A 21332-nucleotide genomic window follows, 5' to 3' on the forward strand; every position below is an offset into this window, starting at 1 on the left:
GTGCAGAGGCAAGGGGGAAAAGAGAAATTACAGAATCCGAGACTGTTAAGGTGGGGGGAAAAGAGGGCCTAAAGATCATCTTGCACAACACCGGTGCGAGGGGTACGGACAGCACTCCTGAGACCAGGTTCCTCAAGGCTTTATCGAGCCTGGCCTTGGACACTGCTAGGGCTGGGGCATCTACTACCCTTCTCAGAGGTGTAGGATACCCCAAAACCTGCTCTGATACAGCAAAAAGACATGACTACCTCTTCTTCTTTCAATGTTGAAACCACATACTTACCCCCAGTACACTCATGATAATAGAGACAACAAAATAAAATACAAGGAAACTTTATTTTTCAGTTTTATCAACGTTTTGCTCTGTTTTTTGTTGGTTTTTCATTGTTGTTTGCTTTTGTCTTCAAGCTGCTTATTAGTTGACAAGTCCGGTCAGTTTCTGTATTAAAAAGGATTTTGATGGAGGTAGCTTTGTCTCTGTCCTGGCTTTTGCTTGGTCTTGCCTGCGCACTTGTCTCAGTAAACAAACTCAAAATAAAATTAAGAACGAAAACTGGAATTCCAGGCGGAGGCAATGAGCAATGCAGCCAGGTTCTCCATGTAACAGACATGGCGCTGGGGCCTCCAGTCACTATATACAGAGTCCATCATACATCCATCCCCCTCTCTCCTAAACACACTCCTTGCTCCAACGGGCTGGCTGCAGAGGAAGGAGTTTCTTCTCCTCCCAGAGACCTGAGCAGCAGCTTCCATGGAGGGAAACAGCACCCAGTCAGGAATGTCAGGCAGAGGGGTAGAGTGTGAAGGGGTGGGGTGGGGGGGTCACTTCAGCTTGGCCGAAAGGTCAACAGCACTGGGCCAGGGACTCACTGCTGCTGGGCCACCTGTAGGGCGAGAGAGGAGGACCTGAGACTCACGGGCTGGTCACCAGAGCCCAGCTTGGCCCACGGAGCCCCCCTCCCCCCATAACTCCCTTACTGACCAGAGCGGGTACGTACTTGTTGGGGAGGGGGCGGCGGCGGGGGCTCACTGCTGCGGTTGGCCAGGCGGCTGAGGATGTTGCGCTCCGACATCTGGAGGCGCACTGCCACGGGTGGGATGCGGGCAATCGTGGCAGGCAGACGAGTCACATCTGCCTTCATGTCACTCAAAAGCTCCTCCAGCTGCTTCAGAACTACAAGAGAAAGGGACATCTGTTCCGAGGGGAAAGGGACACCCCAGAGGGGACAGCAATGCTGAACGCCTATGCCACCTTTGTTTAGCACACCGCCTTACCTTTGTGCAGCACAGCATTGGCTGGTTTATTCCCAGCCATTGACTCCTTGGATAGGTGCTGGTGGCTCTCAGCCAGGCATTCCACCTCTGCAAAACGTGTGTTCAGAGCCATGGACGGGTGAGAGGGGTCTTCGGACATGTTCAGATAGGCAGCTCGTCGCAGCTGCTCCTCAATCACCAGCGCTTGCTCCAGGAGCTGCAAGGTGGAGCAGGAATGAGTCTTTCAGCAGCTGCCTGAGAGGGAGCTTCGTTTGCACCCCGTCTCTCCTAATCCAATTCCCCACCATCTCATAAGGGGAGATGATTGTGTAGCTGAAAGTCCTTTCACCAGCCTGTCTTACTGAGTAGCCAAAATAACAAGGGCTTCATGAAGCAAAGTCAGACACAAGAAATTCAGGCTACATCGGGTTTAACAGACTACTACAGCTCCTCTAGTATTTTCATTCCTCTGCTGATTCTTTATGAGGCAAATGGGATGGAGGTTGCTCTTTGAACCCAAGTGAGAAGTATTCCATCCTATTTACACAGGGTCTGAAATCTTATAAGCATTTGGAGAAATCAACTGGAGTCCTGGCAGTGCAGAACTGATCATTCAGTCTATAGTCAATTAATGTTTTGCCCCAAGACTGAGACCTACATAGCCTTTACTTGAATTGATCTTAAATCACTCCCACAACTAAGCTATGTTCACTCCTAAAGAGGATGAAGTAGAGACTGCAGGCAGCCCTTTCAGCAACCCATTGAGTTCTGTTCAGGCACATGGAATGGGCCGTAGCAGACCAAGCAGAAGCTGTGACAAAAACAGCCACTTGAACCTTAAGCCTCCTGCATACCAGTTGTTCAATAAACATTTGGATAGAGAGCACTGAACCAAGCTCCCCAATACCATTTCCAGAAAAAAGGGAGCTCCTATCATGCAGCAAACTGCATGATCCTGAGATATATTGCCTTTTTTATTACCTTGAAAAGGCACTGCATAAACCTTTCACTTTCTTGGTGGAAACTCAGAACTGCAAGAACTTGTTCTTAGAGATCGAGGCAGTTACCACACTAAAGAGAAACCCTTACCTTAAATCTCCTTGCCAAGAACTTATTCTTTATTTCCAGGAAGTTACCCCTGTTCATCTCACCCTTGAAGGGTTCATTGAGGATGGCGTAACGTGGATCATTCTGAATATCCTGCCAACGGGCATAGCCATGACTGAGATGGGATGAGCTCAGGCAAACAAAGGCAGTGAAAACAAGGGAATACACAGCCCAGGCAGTACTGTTCTCCAGAGGGGGTGGGGAAAGGGGATACAGAGAAGGGACAAACAGGAGCCAAGGAAGAGGAATGAGAACTATGTCCTGCTAGGTCTTAACTATGCTGCAGGAAGCTTCCCCCTCCCACCCATCACTTTCACTCTTGTGAAGAGGATAGAACACTCTCTCATTTAACCTACTCCAGTCAGACTCAGAACGGCCCTTCACCGTGACAAATTATGTACAAGGTGGGAGAATGTGTCTGTCATGGCAAGGATACTTAATAATCCCAGCAAGGAGCCAGTAGTCATGACGCCGATGCCAGATCTCATAGGTCTTCTTGGTGACAGTTGCAGCCCGCTCTTCATTCTGCCAGAGGGAGTGTAGTTCTGGAAAGGCAAGAGACACCAGAATGGTTGGAAGTTACTTCATAAACATAAGCAGGAGCTTAAAAACGAATTCAAACAGATAAAGATCTCATACCAGTGAAGCCACCATCTGCTATGTTGAACATGAAGCGCTGCTTTATTGCCTTCTTGTGCCTTTCATCTACTGATTCCTTCAGCATCTCTCCGTTCTGCAGCATCACCACGTCTCTCTTATCATCGTCCTTTTTCTCATCTGTACACACAGGAAATTATTAGAACAAACATGGCAGATACCACAACAAGTTGGACCCACAAGGAATCCTTGCAGAAGAAAGGTTAAGGAAGAGAAGGGAGGTATCATGCCTCACCTTTCTCATCCAGAGTGATTATAGGAGGGTCAGGGGGATTCTCAATAGCTGCTCTGTCTTCCACTTTCTCCACATCAGCTGCAGGAGAGAAGGGGAACATGAGATGTACAGGAACATATCAAGTTCACAGTTTTGTTCTTCAACCAGTAAAACCCAGTACTATTCTGTAAGTCCCCAATGATTTTCTACATTCAAGCCTGTTTCTTTAGGATTAACTGCTTTGTACCTTTGCTTTCTACTTCCATTGGTTCATCTGGTCTTTCCTTCCCTTCTGTTTCCTCTACTTTTTTTTCATCGGCTTCTGTGGAGTTCACTGGGGATTTTGCTTCCTGGGGTGGTGTCTCCACAGGCTGAGCACACTGCTGAGGACAGGGATCAGTGAGACACAAAGTATAGAAACAGAACACAGTCAGAGTCTTGGAAAGCAACGACACACAAAACTGTGAGGCCACTTCTGAGGACCAGTTATCTTCAAGTATCACTCTAAAAACTCATTTCTGCCTCAGCTGGGAGATGAAGAGGGGGCAGAAGTAGAGAAATTACAAGGCAAAAAAGCCAAAACTCACCTCCATAGGGACCTCTGTTTCAGCAGCAGAGGCACCGAGCTCCTTCTCTGGTTCAGATGGCTCTCCTTGCTCCTTAGCACTAGCTCCTTCTTCTACTTTTACTCCTTCTTCTGTGTATTCCCCACGGCACAGCAGACAAAAGAGAAGCCATCAGTAAGATCTTTCCTGCTAGCAAGCACACTTCTCCTTTGCTCCCAGAGATCAGGCCCATCAAAATGGAACTAACATGACCCCCCCTTTTCCCTGCCCACTACAAATGCTGGGCTTCTCACTGATGTCAGCTCATCCCAGGAAAGCTAGTGTCCTCTCTTGCCTTTAAGGGCTTGCACATGTCTTTGGCAGCCCTCCTAACATGAGAGTAAGCTGATCTGCGTCCACCCCCAGACCCCACCACCACAGTTCCGGTGAGGGGAACAGTCAGGGTAAGGTCAGGACGCAGGGTTGTACAAGAGGGGAGCCCTCACCAGGTGGAGGAACAGGGGCAGGTGTATTTGGCTGTGTATCCCCTGGTGTCGAAGGAGTTGGAGTTTTGGGGGAGGGTGAGCTGGGCTGTGAAAGTTTCTTGTTCTCCTCTATCTCTGCCAGTTCTGGCATACTCCAGCGGCCATTCACATGCTCAAATTCCTGCACCTGCACAAGAGGGAGAGAAAGACTATCACTGGAGGGGTCATACAAAGCTCATTCTTACAGCTGTAGAGGCAGACCACCGAGCACACAACGAAAGTCGGTGTGAAAGGTGAGGTAACTCCCTAACTCAAGACCCCAGTGACTACAGTTGTATGGACAGCAAAGGGCACATTGCTCTGCTAAGCACTGACCTTTTTGCGTATGAGTGACATGACCCCAATGCGAGTAAGGACGTGCTGTCGAGAAAGACCTTCCCGTGGGACCCCATCTGCAAAGGTCTCTGCACCATCAGCTCCAGGCTCACATAAATGGCGCATGAACAACGAGACATAGGCCCTGCAGCAATTGAAAGACAAGCAATTAGCCCGTAAGTTGTGTTATCTGGAGACATGCATTGTCAGACCCCTTCCAGCACGTAAGGGAAATTACCCATAAGAGACTCTTAACCCATAGTTACAAATTCTGGGGCTCCAGGCTTCTTCAAGAATTTCCTGACAGAATCACTACATACATAGAGGATACACAGCTAACTCAAGAGTCTTGAGCCAGAAACAATCATAAACCCAAGAAAGACTCTGGGAGAGTATTCATTATATGCTTGTAGAGCCATGCTACTCCTCTAAAAGCATTTGCTTTTGGTGACTTAAGAGTCAGGTCCAAGTAAGAGAGTTAGGAACAATCCCAGCTTATACTTCATTCTCCCACAGAGAACCAACCAATACATTAAGGAAATGTAGTCTCTAAGACCCAACTCTCATTCTTCCCCAAAAGGACTAGTTGCTTCCATTGCTGCCTAACGCAGACTCACTTGAACTCTTTCTCTGACTTGCCACGGAGGTCCCGAACAAGCCACTGAGTGGTGAAGGCATCCTGAGGTGGCATTCCATAGCGCATGATAGCATTGAGGAAGGCTTTCCGCTGGCGAGCGTTGAAACCCAACACCTAGAATAAAGGAGCAGACACACAGATATGGCAAGAGCAATATAGGAGCAGCTGGGATGCAAATGTCTTCCCTGGTACAGCCTACCTCAATGTTCCCTCCCACACGGGCCAGTAAGGGAGGCAGAGGCTTATCCTTATCATTTCTCAGGCCCTTGCGGCTAGGCCGGCGAGCTGCTGAAAAGAGAAATGCAGCTAAGTAAAGACACAATGCACAGCATATTGCTGTGTGAATATTGCCCCAGCAGGAGAGCGCCACAAAACGTGCAAATTGCCCAAATCAAGTCCCAACTGTTTCCACACTCAAAGCAACCCAGAAACTCTGGCTCCAGCAGAACTTACCTTCAGACCTCTCATCAAAGTCCTCATCTCCTTCCTCAGAAGCAACTGAATAGTCTGACTGATTATCTGACTGGTCATCCTGCCAGTCTGAAAGAAAAACAGCACGTGAGCCTGAGACGCTACTCCGTTACTTCCCAGCAACATATACTTACACCCATTTTTCCCTCAGGGTCCTGTGGATTTGTACCTCTATCCTCCTGTGAGCCATCATTGTAGTTAACTTGCTTGCGAATACGTTTGCCCTTGCCCAGATTCCTGGCCAGATCCTCCTGTTGTTGCTCATAATGGTGACGGAGCAGTTTCTCCCAGTAATCAGGATCGACTGACTCCTCCTGCTTAATAATTTCCCGCTCAACCTCCTCTTCCTCCTGCCAGAGACGTAACAAATTTAGGGCCCTCTGCTTTAAGTCCCAGCAGATATATCCCTGTGCCTGCTTGGTCCTAAAAGCTTCAGAGCTCAATTAACTTAGTTGATCCTCCATCACTCAGAAGAACATATTAACTGACATCCACCTCATACTCACCCCCATCTCCTCCTCACGAACCACATACTGGGCCACCTTGAAGGAGCTGAGATATTCATTCATGCCCTGAAGTTCTGTATCTTCTGTTTCATCCTGGTTCCGATCCAATAGACGCTCAATTGCTTTGTCATCATAGTGGATAACACTACTGTCCTCACCTTCTTTGTTATCCCCTGAAGGAAGAGTACAGGCACCGTTGCTGTATGAATCTCAGTGGACTAAGAAAGGGAATGCCACCCTAGACCCTCTTTGTAGAGCTATAATCAGCACTGTGCCTACAGTCTCTCACTAAATAAGGAGCCAGATCTCCCCACCCCCTTTGGTTCTACTCCCAGGCACTCACCCCCCTCAGTAGCCTCATCCTTGAAGAGCTCTTCAGTGCCAAATTTGAGAATGTCATCAAGTTCCTGTTTGGACATGGAGCCTGTCTTGGAGCCCAACCCCGGTCTCACTACCAGATGAGTTAGCATCATCTTCTTCTTGGCCACCTGAGTGATACGCTCCTCCACTGAGGCCCTTGTCACAAAGCGGTATATCATCACTTTCTTGTTCTGTCCAATTCTGTGTGCACGGCTGAAGGCCTAGAAAAGAGATGTGCTCAAAACAATCTAGAGCTACACAAGCAGTAGTCTGATATACCCCACCTACCTCCACAAGCTTCCCACTAGCCTTCATGTTGGCTCCTGGCATTAGTGAAGACTGTGCCCTGGAAGATCCCTCGACTATTTCACTTCCCATCTCTACCCATCCTCACTGCTCTAATTTTGCATATTTCTAGAGGGCAAGTCTCACATTCCTTCACTCCTTATGACCATTTTATTTCCCCTCTTCCTCAGGATTACTCCACAGTGAGTGACCTCATTCAGACTCACCTGGATATCATTGTGGGGGTTCCAGTCTGAATCGTAGATAATCACAGTATCTGCGGTGGCCAAGTTAATACCAAGACCCCCAGCTCGAGTTGAAAGCAGAAAGCAGAACTGCTGAGCTCCAGGAGCTAAGATAAAAAAGACAACAAAAGTAATCAAGGGAGAGTGCAATACTCCAAGAAGGATTTGTAACTGATCCACATCACCTGATAGGGAATTGCTACTAATTTAAGATCACAGGAAAACAGTGGAAGACTTGGGGCACAACAATCCCATGATGAGCATTAAGCACATACAAGACAAGTTTTCATTTTACAGAAAAGACAGGAGACTATATACCATTGAACCGATCAATAGCCTCCTGACGCATGTTCCCTGTGATTCCTCCATCAATGCGCTCATATTTGTACCCTTCATGTTCCAAAAAATCTTCTAGAAGGTCCAACATTTTAGTCATCTGCGTATCAGAAAAACACCACCACAGAGGAGTGAGGGACAAGTGGATACCAGATCAACAGACTTCTTTCTCAGAAAAAGTATTCCCAGCCTAAAGGCTTTTCTCCATGTACCTGAGAGAATATGAGCACTCTGTGACCTCCTTCCTTCAGGTTCTTTAACATCTTCTGGAGCAGCAACAGCTTTCCAGAGGCTCGAATAAGTGCGCTACCATCATACATGCCATTTGGCATTTTTGGAGCTTCCTAAGAAGAAAAAGAGAAAGAGGGAATAAGGGGCAAGGATCAAAAAACAGCTTGAAGGGATGTAACTTGGTCTTAGTCCCCAGCTGATGCTGGCTCACACCTGGTCACTTAGCTTGGCACAACCACAGGGTACAGCATACACTACCTGTATGAAACATCAGTGCTACCCTGTGCCTCTTCTCTTGCAATTTGACTCCTACACAACCTCCTCTTTTCTTACTTACTCCCTACTCTTACAGTCTTCACCACCTCACACGAGTAAAAAGATACCTCCTACCTGTCATATAAATGTGCTGGAAAAGGAATGGCCTTCCAGCATGTTGGGTTTAAATAAAGACAGGATGAAAAAAACACATACAAGCAAAAAGAGAGAAATGGGAACCCCTCCATGCCTCACCTAGGGAGCTAACTGGCTCCCTGATAACAACCAGCAGGGAACATTTGCTTATACAGAAAACGTGACTGGACATACCATAGCAGCCACAGGGAAGAGGTAGGGGTGGTTACAGCACTTCTTCAGATCCATGACAACATTGAGCAATGAGACTTGGTTACCACCACCCCGTGCATTCAGTGCCTCGAAGTTTCTTGTCAAAATGTATTTATAATATTTCCTGAAAACAAAGAAGAAAATAGAACAACTCAGGCAGAGTTCTCATGAGAATGACTAACCTACTCTTCTCTTGCTAAACTCTGCACTGCTCCTGGCATTACCTGCCAGCTACCTAGGCTCTGCCACTGGCACTCACTATCTCTTTATCCCTTACACCAGAGCACAGAATTAGTCCTTCCTCTGCTCTAGTGGCAGCCCACTGTGCAGAAAACCCTGCAGAGTAAGGATAAGGCTGTTTGAAAGCGCAGAGCAGAGAAACACTAGCTCAACAGCAGATGCTCTCTTCATCCCCACACTCACTTCTGCATGGGACTCAGCTCCACTCTGACAATGAGTTCAGTCTTAGATGGCATATTCTTGAAAACATCAGCCTTGAGACGCCTCAGCATATGTGGGCCCAGCATGTCGTGGAGCTTCTTGATCTGATCTTCCTTGGCAATATCCGCAAACTCTTCTAGGAAGCCCTCCAAGTTACTGGGGGGAAACAGACACTCAGCAAACGCCACAAAGGAAAAAGAGCAAAAGAGCAAGTGAGGGGATAGGAATGACAAGACAGGCAGGCTGACTTGCACTGCAAGACATACTGGAATCTCTCGGGCGTCAGGAAGTTCAGCAGGTGGAACAGTTCTTCCAGGTTGTTCTGCAGCGGAGTTCCTGTAAGCAGCAGCTTGTGCTGGAGGGAGTAACCATTCAGCACACGGAAGAACTGGAAAGGAGAGAGCAGGGAAGAAAGTGGGAAAATAAACCAAAACATGCACACAAATACAACAAAGGCTTATTAAGTCATAGGCTTACAAAAAAAAAAAAAAATTCTAGAAAGTTGACACCAATCTAGGGTTCAATTTAGATCACATCAGCTGTTTGGACAAGAGTTCCAAGTAGCTCACATTCCAGTCAGGGTTATTAGACTGATCTTATTTGGATCATTGCTCTGCATACCTAAAACACGACTACAACAAATCCTCCGAACCATCAGGTGCTAGTAGGTTTCCTTTGCTCTTACAAGTTACAAACTCTTTCAGACCACCAATCATTTCTAGGCTGCTGTACTATGTATTTTTTCTTGCTAAATTAGTGTTCCACATTCCTACAACTACTCTGCCTTGAGAATTCTAGAAATAACCAAGTCACTCTTCCTATTCATATCACTCCTGGCAGTGTTCCAGAGCTCTGAACAAGCAGAGGAGAAAAAGGGTTTGCCAATGTGTCTTGAAGGTAATTTGCGCTGGTTTTCACAACAATGAAGTAATTCCAGACAGATGTAGTGAGCAGTTAAAGTACTGCACTGAAAAGCACAAGTGTACCATGTTCACCTGCACAAATTGACAGTAAAGCAGTAATTTCTTTATGAGCTTGGCCATTTCTCTGCTTATCTTACACTTAGCATGATACAAGGTCAAACTTAATGAAAGCAGCTGTACTACATGGCAAACAAGAACCAAATTGCTTATGTTTTGGTTTTTGCACCAGAAGAGTACTTCTAGTGGCCTCCACAGGGATTTATTTTTCTATGTAGCTATAGTTAAAAATGTTCTCATTTTGGAATCAAATGTGGAAGTTACTAATTATATCTGCAAAACTTTAGGAGATAACCCCAATTTGTCAAGAAGCATCTGACCTATCTATCTTGCAGCCAAATACCGATAAGCTGTTCTTATAGGTCAGGAAACTGCTGTAGAAGAAGAGATTTAATGGTTCTGCATAGTGTCAGAGAGTAACCTTGAGCCTTTACATCCTCTTTCAATTAATGAATATTAATAGTAAGCATTCATTCCTACTTCCAATGGTTTCAATGCTAAGCATAGAATGGCATCCAGTCTTAGTGCCTACAATAAAATAAGATCTAGAAACTGAACTGCAAGCACAGCTGTGATGTCTCAGGAAGATGCCTCATGCCAAGATCCAAAACACTAAAGCCATTTAAACAAAACAAACAAAGAAATCAAGCAGCAATTTTGTCTTACAGTCTCCAAAAACCTCTAAAACCAGCCTTCCAATAATAATTGTTTTTGGTGTACTGAGCACTAGAACCCAGCTGAAGACAGACAAATCAATACCAGAATTAAGGCACAAGGCGTAGGGAGGGGTTGGATTAAGAAAGTACAGTCAAGTCTACCCAATTCAAACAAGCTTAGTTAAGGTGCAGCCTCATCTAAAGCAGCTATATAGCTTTCAGCACCTACCCAGGCATTTTTAAACACCTCTGCCCACCCTCAATTTCTGTAACACCTAATTAGTACTGCTAAAAAGCCAGATGAATGCAGAGAGCAAGCTGACTCTGGAAGCAGGGTAATTCTGCTCATGGAGCATGCTTTATGCTCAGCATGGTAAACCTTTTCAGAATAGAGGTGGTGAAGATATGTGATCTGCTTTCAGAGAAGTCATTTTGTATTTGAGAGCAACAACCACATCCTGGTTTTTCAGTCTATACCAATAGCCCATTCACCTGGAAAGAAAGCTGTTCTAACCAGTGATCTGTGTAAGTAAAGTTGTTGCCAATGATGATCAATCTCCAAATGCAGGCTGTTCATTTTTCTTTTTAGTAACACATCAAATTTACTACTGAACAAATGACTAAGAGCTGTCTCTCTCCCCTGCAACATATGCCATGCCTATGAACCACCTATGCTTCTCTGTACCTTAGACTGATTGTTCTTCAGTCTGTGAGCTTCATCCACAATGAGACAGGCCCAGTCAATAGAGCCTAGTATGGCCATATCAATTGTGATCAATTCATAGGAGGTGAGAAGCACGTGGAACTTGACGGCAGCCTCCTTCTGCAAAGGAAAAGGATGAATGTGTAAGGGGATAGAGCATGCAGTGCTTCTCCATCAAGTTATCCTGGTGAGCCCTGGTCAACAGCACATCAAAAACTTTTCACACCCCCAGTCTCCTGTCACAAGATTCAAAATGCTGCCCAAAACATTTTAGCCTTTTAATTCCCTATTACTCTCAACACATAAGTCTCCTCAACCCCCTCAGTTCCTGCTACTTTTGGATAGTTGTCAAATACTCTAACAGAGATATTTAACAAATAAGCAGTGAGTAGAGGTATGTTAGGGAATTGAAATTTGGAGAAGAGTGACTCAAACAAAAAGCTAAGACTTCAAAAGATAAATAGTTTACCATGGAACTTTAAGTTACTATTATTACTTAAGGCTGTTCCATTTCAAAGGAAGGAAATGAGTCTGTCTGCCTCTGCCACTGAAAATGCTTTAGCTTCCATCTTGGTTTTACTAGGAAGACTAAAGTTCTAGAAAAAGTAGCCACCTAGATCAGGCTCTTCCTTCCTGTTTCGGCACAGAATGCAATTTCTCAGATGTCTGGGTATGGCCTCACCGCCAGCCAATTCCTCAGGATGAAAAAGTTCACACTTTTTTGTAATTTGTCTTTTACATACAGTGGCAATTCTGATATCAACTTAGATCTGTAGAAAAGATGCCCAACTTCACAGGTTAAGTAAGGAAGACAGAGGGACTTGCCTAGGGCCAGTATCACCTTAGACAACTATATTTCTCCAGTACTGACTTAGTTCAAAGTAGTAAGAGTGTTTAAACAGTCTACAGCAGGAGTCTAAACGCCCACTTGTCATCAATTTGCAGTTATTTCCCCTTGGAAACTACAAGCATAATCAGTTCCCAGGGACAGCAGAGTATTTGAACCTCAGCTGCTGAAAGCCAGGGAGTGCATCTCAATTCAGGCTTGTGTTACAGCAGAGTTCTGTACCTTCATTCTGGATGCTTTTTTGCCTCCACGAATGGCATTATCCTCAAAAGTGAACTCATTCTCACGGATGATGGCCCGGCTGTCTTTGTCCCCGACGTAAGTCACTACATACATATCTGGGGCCCACATCTCAAATTCTCGCTCCCAGTTGATGATTGTGGACAGCGGGGCACTCACCAAGAAGGGACCCTTTGAGTGGCCCTACAAATAGAGTCAGTAAGAGCATTAGATGACTGCAATCACTAACACAGGCAGAATTTCTCTGGGCAGTGACCTCCCAGCTCTCACCTCTTTGTACAAGGAATACAGGAACACTGCTGTCTGCACAGTCTTTCCCAGACCCATTTCATCAGCCAAGATTGTATCCGTGCCCTGGGCCCAGGAGAAGCGCAGCCAGTTCAGTCCTTCCAGTTGGTAGGGATGCAGAGTCCCCCCTGTTACATCGAGGTACTCCGGCTGCCGGTCATATTTCACTGTTGGCTATAGTGGAAAGAAGGAAGAGTTGAAAAGCTTTACCTTAGTTAGATAACTAACAGGAGTCCTATCAAGAGTCTATAGCCACCCTTATATTCACTAGTACAGATGAGGCTTCATGGATGACAACCAGACTAGCACCAAACCCAATTCCTAAATGGCCAAGGGCATCCAAAAAGAAGCCATTTCTTTTGTAAAACCCTTTCACCAAGAGCTAGGGACTCTGACCCAATGGACACAGTGGACCTTTGTCTGAAGGTCCTCTAATGCCATTTATTCTTTGGGCCATGAAGCAGCTCTAAACCATATGCTGTTCACTCTTCAGTTTCCTATTTACCTGCTGGCACCCCAAAATGGCTCCTATGCAAAAAACCAATAACTTACGTCTACTGTGGGAGTCTCAGGGGGCCTTTCCAGTTTCCTCATCTTCACTTTCTTTAACTTCTTACCAGGCCTGCCCTCTTCACCTCGCATCAGCTCCCTGTGCGGAGACAGTCCCAAGTACATGTAAGTTTAATGGCTTTTTATTAACAGATCAAGAGAAAACTATTGCAAAGAATAGAAGGGCAATCACCCAACTCAAACAGGCTCAAGAGAACAGGGCTGGAACCTTCATGAGCTGGTAGAAAGGCACAAGGTCCCTGCCCAAAGGCATAAGGAGTCAGCAACAAGGCAATGCGTCTCGCCCATTTCCATCTATTAATCCAGCCAGTGCTAGGGGCTGGCATACTGCAGAGCTTTGTCTTGAGGGAAGGGAAAGGAAAACAATCTCTAGATACTCCTCCTACCTGTGATTCCAGTAGGCTTGCTTGTAGAGGTCATAATCTTGAATATCCACATCTTCGCTTTCCCAGGATGCCTGGTCGTAAGGTAGGTCTCTCCATTTAATCAAATAGTGGACATTCCCCTTCTTATCCACACTGCAGAAGAAACCAGCAAGTCTCAAGCACAGTGAAATGGCAGCACTCCCCCAATCCATTCAAATGAAAGAGAAGGGAAGGACTCTTAGTAAAGCAGCAGAAACAGAACAACAATGTGTGTCATGCCAACAAAGAACTCCCACTGTTTCTCCCAGTCATACTGCAGTTTAGCTCATCCACTCTCCCGTAGCCCTGCTTAAGGTCTCTGTTGAAAATCCTCTTTGTTACACCCCCTACCTATGATTAAGGATCCTGTGGATCATCATCCACTCTGGCTTGATCCCGTATCGATAGAAACGCTCCTCCATCTCAGCGTATTTGGGGTCCTTGTTTTTCCTCTTTCGGCTTTTCTCTTCTTCCCCTCCGAAGTCTCCCGAGGGTGGCTCATCCATATCATTTTTGCGTTGGTAGTTACGAAACATGACCTGGCAGTGCAACTCCAGCTGCAGTCAGGACACAAGCAGTTAGTAGGTGTTTTAGCCTCAACTATCCACCCTTATGCCATAGTTAGGCTCCTCCACTCACCTGCAACTCTGACACCCAGGAGCAGTGCCAGTAGGACATGCCCTGCCACTTGACAAAGAACTGCCTTTCAGGCCGACCCTCCAGAGGTTTCGGGGGTGGAGCATTAGGGTCTGCATCAGGTGGACGTGGTGGTGCAGGGCCAACTGGGGGCTGACCCCATTTCCAGATCAAGATCTTCTGCACCTTTCCTTTCAAAGCTGGGCACTGGAAAGTTAAACAGAGCTTGATGCATCACACAGTGTATGTACTCTAACACAGAAGCACTGAGGAGCAGAAACAGGGTCACTTTCATGGTTTTACTACACAGATAGAATTTGCTAGGCTTGATGAGTTCAGTAGTCTGCCCAACTATGACTTCATTGAAAGCTTGTACAGAAAATATTTTACTGCAGAACCAAGGGCCCAGCATAAGGAGCTTTTTTTTGTTCATCAGCTTTAAGTTTTTATCACCTAATGAAAGCAACTAACACCATTTATATTACTTATTTCGAGAACTTTCCAGAAAAGCGTGGTATTTCTCCTAACCATCTACTAAGAAAGGTCTAAGCATTACAGAGCTTACAACAGTGCAAAACCAGTTTAATCTCAGCATCAGTTTAAATTACTTTAAGCACTGATTTTGCTTACACTTGTTCTCCTGCTTCTACACACATACAGGAGCCAAAAAAAGTGAGCCTTGGCATCTTGGACCAAAAACTGCCCAACTACCTTGCACGTGGACAAATCTCATGAGACCCAAAGGCTGTAGCCTGGTTCTTCCCACTGTCTGGAGAAATCAGTCAATCAAGGCACAACACAGCTAAAAAGAGTCAGGCCTTTAAGCTTTATGACAAAAGTGTATGAGGAGATAGTCTTCAAAGGACCGTGTATTTCCATATAAATATGATGATCCAAAGGGATTAGATCAATCACCTCTTGTAGCAATGGGAGAATGGTACTAGCAGAAACTCACAGTGCAGCGAGGACACAGCCACTCTCCATTGGGAATCTCAGGCAGTGGGGGATTCAGACAGTGGATGTGGTAGGATGAAGGACAGGCATCACAGCACAGCAGCTCTCCTCCATCCTTGCAGACTCTACAGAACTCCATATGGTGGTCATCCTCTTCCTCAGCATCCCCCACTACATCCTCCAGGATTTCCTCACCTTCAGAGTTATCCTCCTTTGCTTCCCACTGAATGCCCTCTTTTTCCTGTAGGAGAAGGAAATCAGAAAAACAAAGATTATTTCATTACCACAGAACAGCAGCCCCAAGCCACTTGACATCCCCCTCCTCCATGACCTCTTGCACCATTTTGGGGAATCCAATACTCACACAGTGCGGGCAGCTCCATTTACCCTCTGGAGCTTTTTCCATATCTGGGTCCAGGCAAACCATGTGGTAGGCACGAGGGCAGGTATCACACAATATAATTTCTCCTCCCTGCTGGCACACCTCACAGTAGTCCTGGTGATCAGTCTCATAGCCATCCACAGCCACTGTGGAGTCCTCCTCACCTGCAGAGGGTGATGAGGAGTTACTGTGGTACAAGTCACAGGTACAAGCTTCCAACAGCCTACATAGCCATCTAGAGATCCAGAATCCAAAACTCTATGTAAGTAAGTAGGGCGAGGAAGAACACCTGGAACAGGAGCAAAACAAGTCCCTTTGTGCCCCCATCCACCCATGAAATAAAAGGTACAGGTAAGGCCAGGAAAACTCAGCACTGCATCTGTTTCCCTAACAAAGAACTCCTGAAAGACTTTTCCTTATTCAAAATAGTATCATGTTCTTCCTTCACAATCAATTCTCCCTCAAGTATGCTGTTAAACATCCAAACTCCACAGACATTCCACTGATCTTTCTACACACTTAGCTGTGCTTCTGTCTCCAACTGCTGGCAAGTATCTATACCTTTCTTTTTCTTCTTCCCAGCCTTCAGCTTTTTGCGACTGCGGCTACTACGGCTTGTAGATCCATCTGAAACAGAGTAGCTGTTGATGCTGGCATCATCAAAGTCTGACTCCACATCCAGATCATCATCTTCACTCTGAGGTAGGTAAGAGAAAAGCTTTGTTACTCAGACACACATGCTGGCAGGCAGCAATCAGACACACACCCCAGCATTACTACCACATCATGACCCCCTCCTCAGAAGGTCAAGACAGGAGCATCACTTACTGATGATCTTTTACGCTTGGAACCAAATCCTCCCAGTTTGATCTTTAATGGTGCCACCTTCTTTGTTTTAGGTTTCTTGATATCAGGAATACGAGGACTGGCCTTTGGCTTCCGCCGGGCATTGGGTCCTGGGAACACAGGAGGCAGAGTCAGAAGGGCTACTGCCTTGACACCACTGACTTCTATCCTCCCGCCAGATTCTTCATCTCACCTTTGCCCTCCTTTGTCTTGGCTTTCCTGAGTGGCACATCTACAGGAGGCTGCGGTAGGACAGTATCCACGTTTGTCACCATACTCTCCACTACTGCAACAGCTGCAGCTGCAGCAGCTGCCACAGATGCACCTGAACTTCCCTTGAAGGGGTTGTTTGTGCTGAACTCCCTCCATTTGGCTCCCAGTACCATCATCATCTTCGACACTGCTATTTTAGGGTTCTTGGCTGCAATAAGTGGCCTGTGTACAGTGAAGGAAGGAAGGGTTACTGAACCACCCTGAAATCTAGATCATTCCTCCCCACTGCCACCCCCCCTTAGCACCTTTATCTCAAACTACGTTCCTTTCTAATCTCTGATTTCAAGAGCCAATGAATCTCCTCACTCTCATCTTTCACTCTATGTGAAAGATGGAAATGTTCAGGGCTTGGAAAAAAGAGATGGAATTTAGCATAGTAGGGAAGAAAGTGGACTGGAAGGACTTGCATCATCTTGATGACTGAAAACAAAAAAGCTGTGGATCTATTCTTTTACTGTTGCTTCAGTTTTCACTCTAGGTACCACACCGGTGTGCACTGAGGTTCCAAAATCAAGGAATCTAGTTTTTGTCCCATCTCTTTTTCTGTTCCCAAGTCCTTTCAAGCATAGGCTTGCAGCTCACCTGACAAACTGGCTGAAAGCTTTGTAGTTGGTGAGTGTGCGGTAATCCTCCTCTGTGAAGATGTGATCAATATCTTCCATGCCCCAATCTTCCAGGAGCTGAGCAGATGACTTTGGCTCCTATGAAAAGAGAATCATGGCAACTCTGAGCAGAACTTCCACACATCTTCCACATTCCACAGATGACCCAGGGAATTGTTTTCCCCTGCATCCACTTATCACTACCATAGGACACAGCCACAACAGAAGATCAGTGGAAATGGGAAAAGTATCTGGATTCAATACAAATTCCATGTGTGTTTAAAGCAGTAAAGAGGGAAGAATGCAAGGTGGGAAAAAGGTCAAGTCAAGAGGGTCTAGTGGAAAAAGAGACTACACAGTCCCAACTCCCTGGGCAATCACAAAGGGAGAGCACAATGATCCCCCAAATCAGACACATGGGAATGAAAAGCAAGCAGCCAGCAGGGTAGCTTGTTACCTTTGAGTCATCATCTTCTTCCTCTTCTTCTTCCTCCTCCTTGCGCTTGGCTTTGTTTTTCTTTTCCTTCTTGGGTCCTAATTTCTTCTTTTTCTTCTTCCCAGGGGTGTAATCACTGCCCTCACTGTCAGAGCGCAGAACCTCCTCTTCTTCCTCCACAAACTCATTCCCCTCACCAGAGCTGTCCCCCAGCTGGGGAGGGAGGGATCAGGCATGAGAAAATACCCTGGATAAGCACTAAACACCACTCTCTCCCCAAGCTCTACAGGATTCATTAAAAAGACTGCTGCTATTGGCCAACAACAACAGTAAGCATCCTCATCCTATATATCCATATTTTAGAGCGTGACCTTAGGCATCCTTTTTCTTACCTCCTTCTTCTGACGCTTGCTGAGCTTGGGCACTTTGGGTTCCTTCAGTTTCTTGGGCTTCTTCTTCTTCTTGATTTTGGGAGTGTCAGCCTCTGACAGAAGCTCTTCTTCTGGCTCTTCTTCATGTTCTGGATGTGAAGAGGCAATATGTCTCATTCAACCCCCATCTGTGCCCTACAGTATAGCTCCCCTTCACAGAGATCAACTTGTCTGCTTCTCGCTACATACTTACAGAGGTGGTTACAACTTCTACTGTTCACAGCAGATACTCAAAAATTGTATCCTAAGGTACCACTGAACATGGTTTTCCCCCCTCCCAACACCACCTATTTCCATAATATTGCTTCTCCAAGCAGAATTGCACTCAAAATTGGGGACACGAAGTTTGCCTTAACCCAACAAGAAAAGGAAAGAGCATAAAATAGATTGCCACATCTAAAGGGGGAAAAACAGTGAATGCATTTGAAAACCTGACTAGGATACTGTTTCAGTCCATGGATCTCCAGGAAAGAAACCATCTAGCCTCTTCAGCAGTACAGAACATACTACAGCTGCATGCAAAACACAGGCCAGTAAGCCGCTACTTTCCCTCCTCCATAGGAAAGTTGTTACTCAGCAACTCTATTCTAATCCAGATTCGACAGAACCTTCCCCCAGCCCCAGCAGCTAGTAAGCTCACTGCCTGGCCAGGACACACGCCAGGTCCCCAGTACCAGTGCACACTTCCATCTGTGTGTCTCTGTTCCCTGGGTGCCCTTGGCCCGAGGGGCAGGGGCAGCCAGACAGCCCTTCCTTCTCTTTGTGGCAGGCTGCGGGAGCAGCACGGCCACCCGCCCTCCCCTGCCGCCCCGCCCACCGCACACAGCCAGAGTCACTCCTTCTCCCTCCAAGGGAAAATGGCCTCCTGACCACCCGAGCTGGGCAGGATGGAGGAAGCCACAGGTCAGAGGAGCTACCGCAGCCAGGGTTGAAACAGCAGAGGTAGAGCTCTCAGAACCTGGGGTCCCATGCCTGGCCCCTGCCATATTCCCAACCAATGGATGTCTCTTTGCTCCCATGGTGCTGCAACACCAGGTCCTTCAAGGACCATGCATCTTCTCCCCCAAGTTCTGATTTAGAACTTCTAATGACCCACCCTTTCCAAGGTACCACCTAAACCTCTCCACTTTGCAGTGATTTTACCAGGTTTTTTTCAGCAAGATTTTCCTTACTGATAGTCCCCTTCTGCCCAAGATCTCAGAGGTGCCAGAAAACTCTAGAGTCAACGCTTAAGAAAAAAATGCCAAACAAACAAAAATCCAAAAGTTCATAACACCATCTTCCCTTTTCCAGTTACATTTCTCTTATATTTCTCTTATATGACACTACAACACTCCAGCATGAGTTAGTAGAAAAACCCACGCTTGTCCTACAATTCACTATGTACATCACTCCTTTTTCACAAGGAAGTGAAGAACCCAGATCCATGTCCACAGAGCAGGTCATCAACACCCAAAGCAACAAAAAAGCCCCACAAACAAGAAGAATTCCCAGGCTCTAATGCAAGCCTCATGCTGATGATGAGGATGCAAATACGAGGCAAAAAGCAAGATACAAGGACTAGAAAAAAAAAAAAAAAAAACAAAACAAAGGTGAGCAAGCAGCACAGAGCAAGAACCACAAGAAACCTCAATAATTGGGTGTGGTGATGAAGGAAAGTGGGTCACGCAACAGCCCAGGGCAGTTTTCTCTGGACGTCAGCCGGTCTGAGTTCCCAGATGAAAGCAAGCCAGGCAATCTGCCCTTTCACATACTACCCCCCCTCTTCCCCCTCCCCATTCATGAAAATTCAAACTTGCAGGCATTTCGGTACCCTGTCAGAATCGGATGCTCTGCCTCCACCCTCTACACCTCCTCCAAGCACAGGCCCTGACAACCTGCAACGGCTTGGAACAAAGTCAGCTCCACCTGACACAAAGCCGCGAGCCTCACACTTCAAAGTAACCCTGGGACTCAGATAGCAAAAACATACGCATGACTTGCAGGGAAAAAAAAAAAATTACATTCCCAACACATCATGCATTTCACATATTCAGCCTGAGACCAACATTATCCCCACTCCACATGCATGCCCTGCAGGCTCGGCATACCTGGATGCTGGGGGATAGCGTTGTTCAACAGGATCTCCATCTCATCATCATCACTGCCCCCTGAGCATGGTGATGGAGATCCAATGCCCGAAGCCATGTCCTCCACACCGGGGGAGGCCTGGGCTTATACAGGTTGTCGTCTTCTTGCCAGTCTGGCCAGTACTTCATTGAAAAGAAAAAGAGAAAGTTACAGCAAACCTGAACTCCGTTCTCCCAAGCAATAGTGCTACCAAGAGGATCTGTGAGAAAGCTTAGACAGCAACTTTACTAGCTTTGGAGCCTATGGATAATAGAAACACTGGCAGCAAGTATCAGTTTAGAGTTCTGATAAAGCAGGCTTTGAAGACACCAGATATTAAACTGAGTCAGCAACTCATCTCTGGCGACGAAGCCAAAACAGCTGTCCTAAAGGAAAACTCTCCCGTCCTCTGCAGCCGGGTGTCCTCGGTTATTTCTGCCTTGGGCCGGGAGAAGGCAGCGGGGCAGGCAAGGCAGCGGGGCAGGCAAGGGAGCCCTGTGGCCGGCCGGGCGGCTGTCAGCGCGGTGCCCTGGCCAGCAGCCCCAACCCTCCCCGGGCTGGCACTGCAGCGCTGGCCCTGCCCCTGCCCCGCCGCCGGCCGCACACAAAAGGCCGGGCGGGCTCGGCAGCCCCGCTCCGCCGCCCCCGCCCGGAGCGGGGCTGCGCGGCGCAGGGCGGGGGCGGGGGGCACCGTCTCCCGGGCGGGGGCGCGGGGCGGGGCCGGGGAAGTCCGGCGGGCGTGCGGCGAGGGGCCGCCGTTCCTCGGGGGCCGGCGCAGGCCTGGGCTGCGGGCACCGGCGGGGTGGTTGCGGGGCGGCGGAGGAGGGGCCGGACCCGTCCTGCGGCCGCCCGGGCAGGCGGACGGCGCGTCCCCGGAGGAGCTGCGGCCGGAGCCGACGGGGCGCCCCGGCGGACAAGGGCGTCCGCCGGCCGGGACGCCCCGGGAGGCGGCAGATGGCCTTGCCCGCCCTCGTTCCCTCCCTGCTCCTCACCCGGCTCCGGACCCTGACTCCTCTCTCGCCGCTGCCGCCGCTGAAGGAAAATGGCTCCGGCCGCGGCAACCGCCTCTTAAAGGGGAAAAAAACCCGGCTAGGCCCCGCCCCCTCCCGCCTACATCCCATAATATGCCCCGGGACCCCGGCAACAGGCCCCGCCCCCGTCTCCCCGGCAAACACACACCCCCTTCCCCCCCCTCCCCGCGACATCCCATAATACTCACCCTC

The 21332-nt window shown here is 47.5% G+C and overlaps 1 protein-coding gene and 1 non-coding gene across 10 annotated transcripts; both read right to left on the minus strand.

Moving 5' to 3' along the window:
- Positions 1–317: 317 nt before the first annotated feature.
- On the minus strand, positions 318–21204 carry CHD4 (chromodomain helicase DNA binding protein 4). 9 transcript variants are annotated; one of them, XM_039560186.1, is made up of 40 exons: positions 21102–21204; positions 20091–20252; positions 17962–18089; positions 17591–17782; positions 17114–17232; positions 16452–16693; positions 16241–16368; positions 15974–16109; positions 15395–15576; positions 15032–15271; positions 14080–14283; positions 13792–13997; positions 13423–13554; positions 13019–13115; positions 12449–12640; positions 12161–12361; positions 11074–11211; positions 9019–9140; positions 8735–8908; positions 8294–8435; positions 7690–7821; positions 7460–7577; positions 7124–7248; positions 6595–6832; positions 6252–6424; positions 5915–6095; positions 5728–5814; positions 5474–5559; positions 5255–5388; positions 4638–4782; positions 4284–4449; positions 3820–3929; positions 3480–3615; positions 3254–3331; positions 3001–3138; positions 2798–2906; positions 2344–2476; positions 1276–1471; positions 999–1174; positions 318–906 (listed from the first exon to the last, which is right to left on the minus strand). In XM_039560186.1, exons 2-40 carry the CDS (start codon positions 20185–20187, stop codon positions 823–825), a joined length of 5817 nt encoding a protein of 1938 aa, XP_039416120.1. In that variant the 5' UTR covers positions 20188–20252; positions 21102–21204; the 3' UTR covers positions 318–822. The 9 variants fall into 9 exon arrangements, with proteins under 9 accessions (XP_039416120.1, XP_039416136.1, XP_039416111.1 ...); XM_039560202.1 differs by having other exon boundaries at positions 318–884; positions 3480–3612; positions 5474–5562; XM_039560177.1 differs by having other exon boundaries at positions 3480–3612; positions 5474–5562.
- On the minus strand, positions 4118–4256 carry LOC120411664. The gene has a single exon (XR_005604120.1).
- Positions 21205–21332: the final 128 nt, after the last annotated feature.

This window comes from Corvus cornix, chromosome 1 (genome assembly GCF_000738735.6).
Source record: "Corvus cornix cornix isolate S_Up_H32 chromosome 1, ASM73873v5, whole genome shotgun sequence".
In the NCBI taxonomy this organism is placed as follows: Eukaryota; Metazoa; Chordata; class Aves; order Passeriformes; family Corvidae; genus Corvus; species Corvus cornix.

Excerpts from the sequence above, each read along its gene's own strand:
- CHD4 (XM_039560136.1), bottom strand. The coding sequence starts at position 20,187 with ATGGCTTCGGGCATTGGATCTCCATCACCATGCTCAGGGGGCAGTGAT. Across the intron at positions 16,694-17,113 it reads GCTTTCAGCCAGTTTGTCAG|GCCACTTATTGCAGCCAAGA; the intron begins GTGAGCTGCAAG and ends CACTGTACACAG. Across the intron at positions 3,139-3,253 it reads AATCACTCTGGATGAGAAAG|ATGAGAAAAAGGACGATGAT; the intron begins GTGAGGCATGAT and ends CTGTGTGTACAG.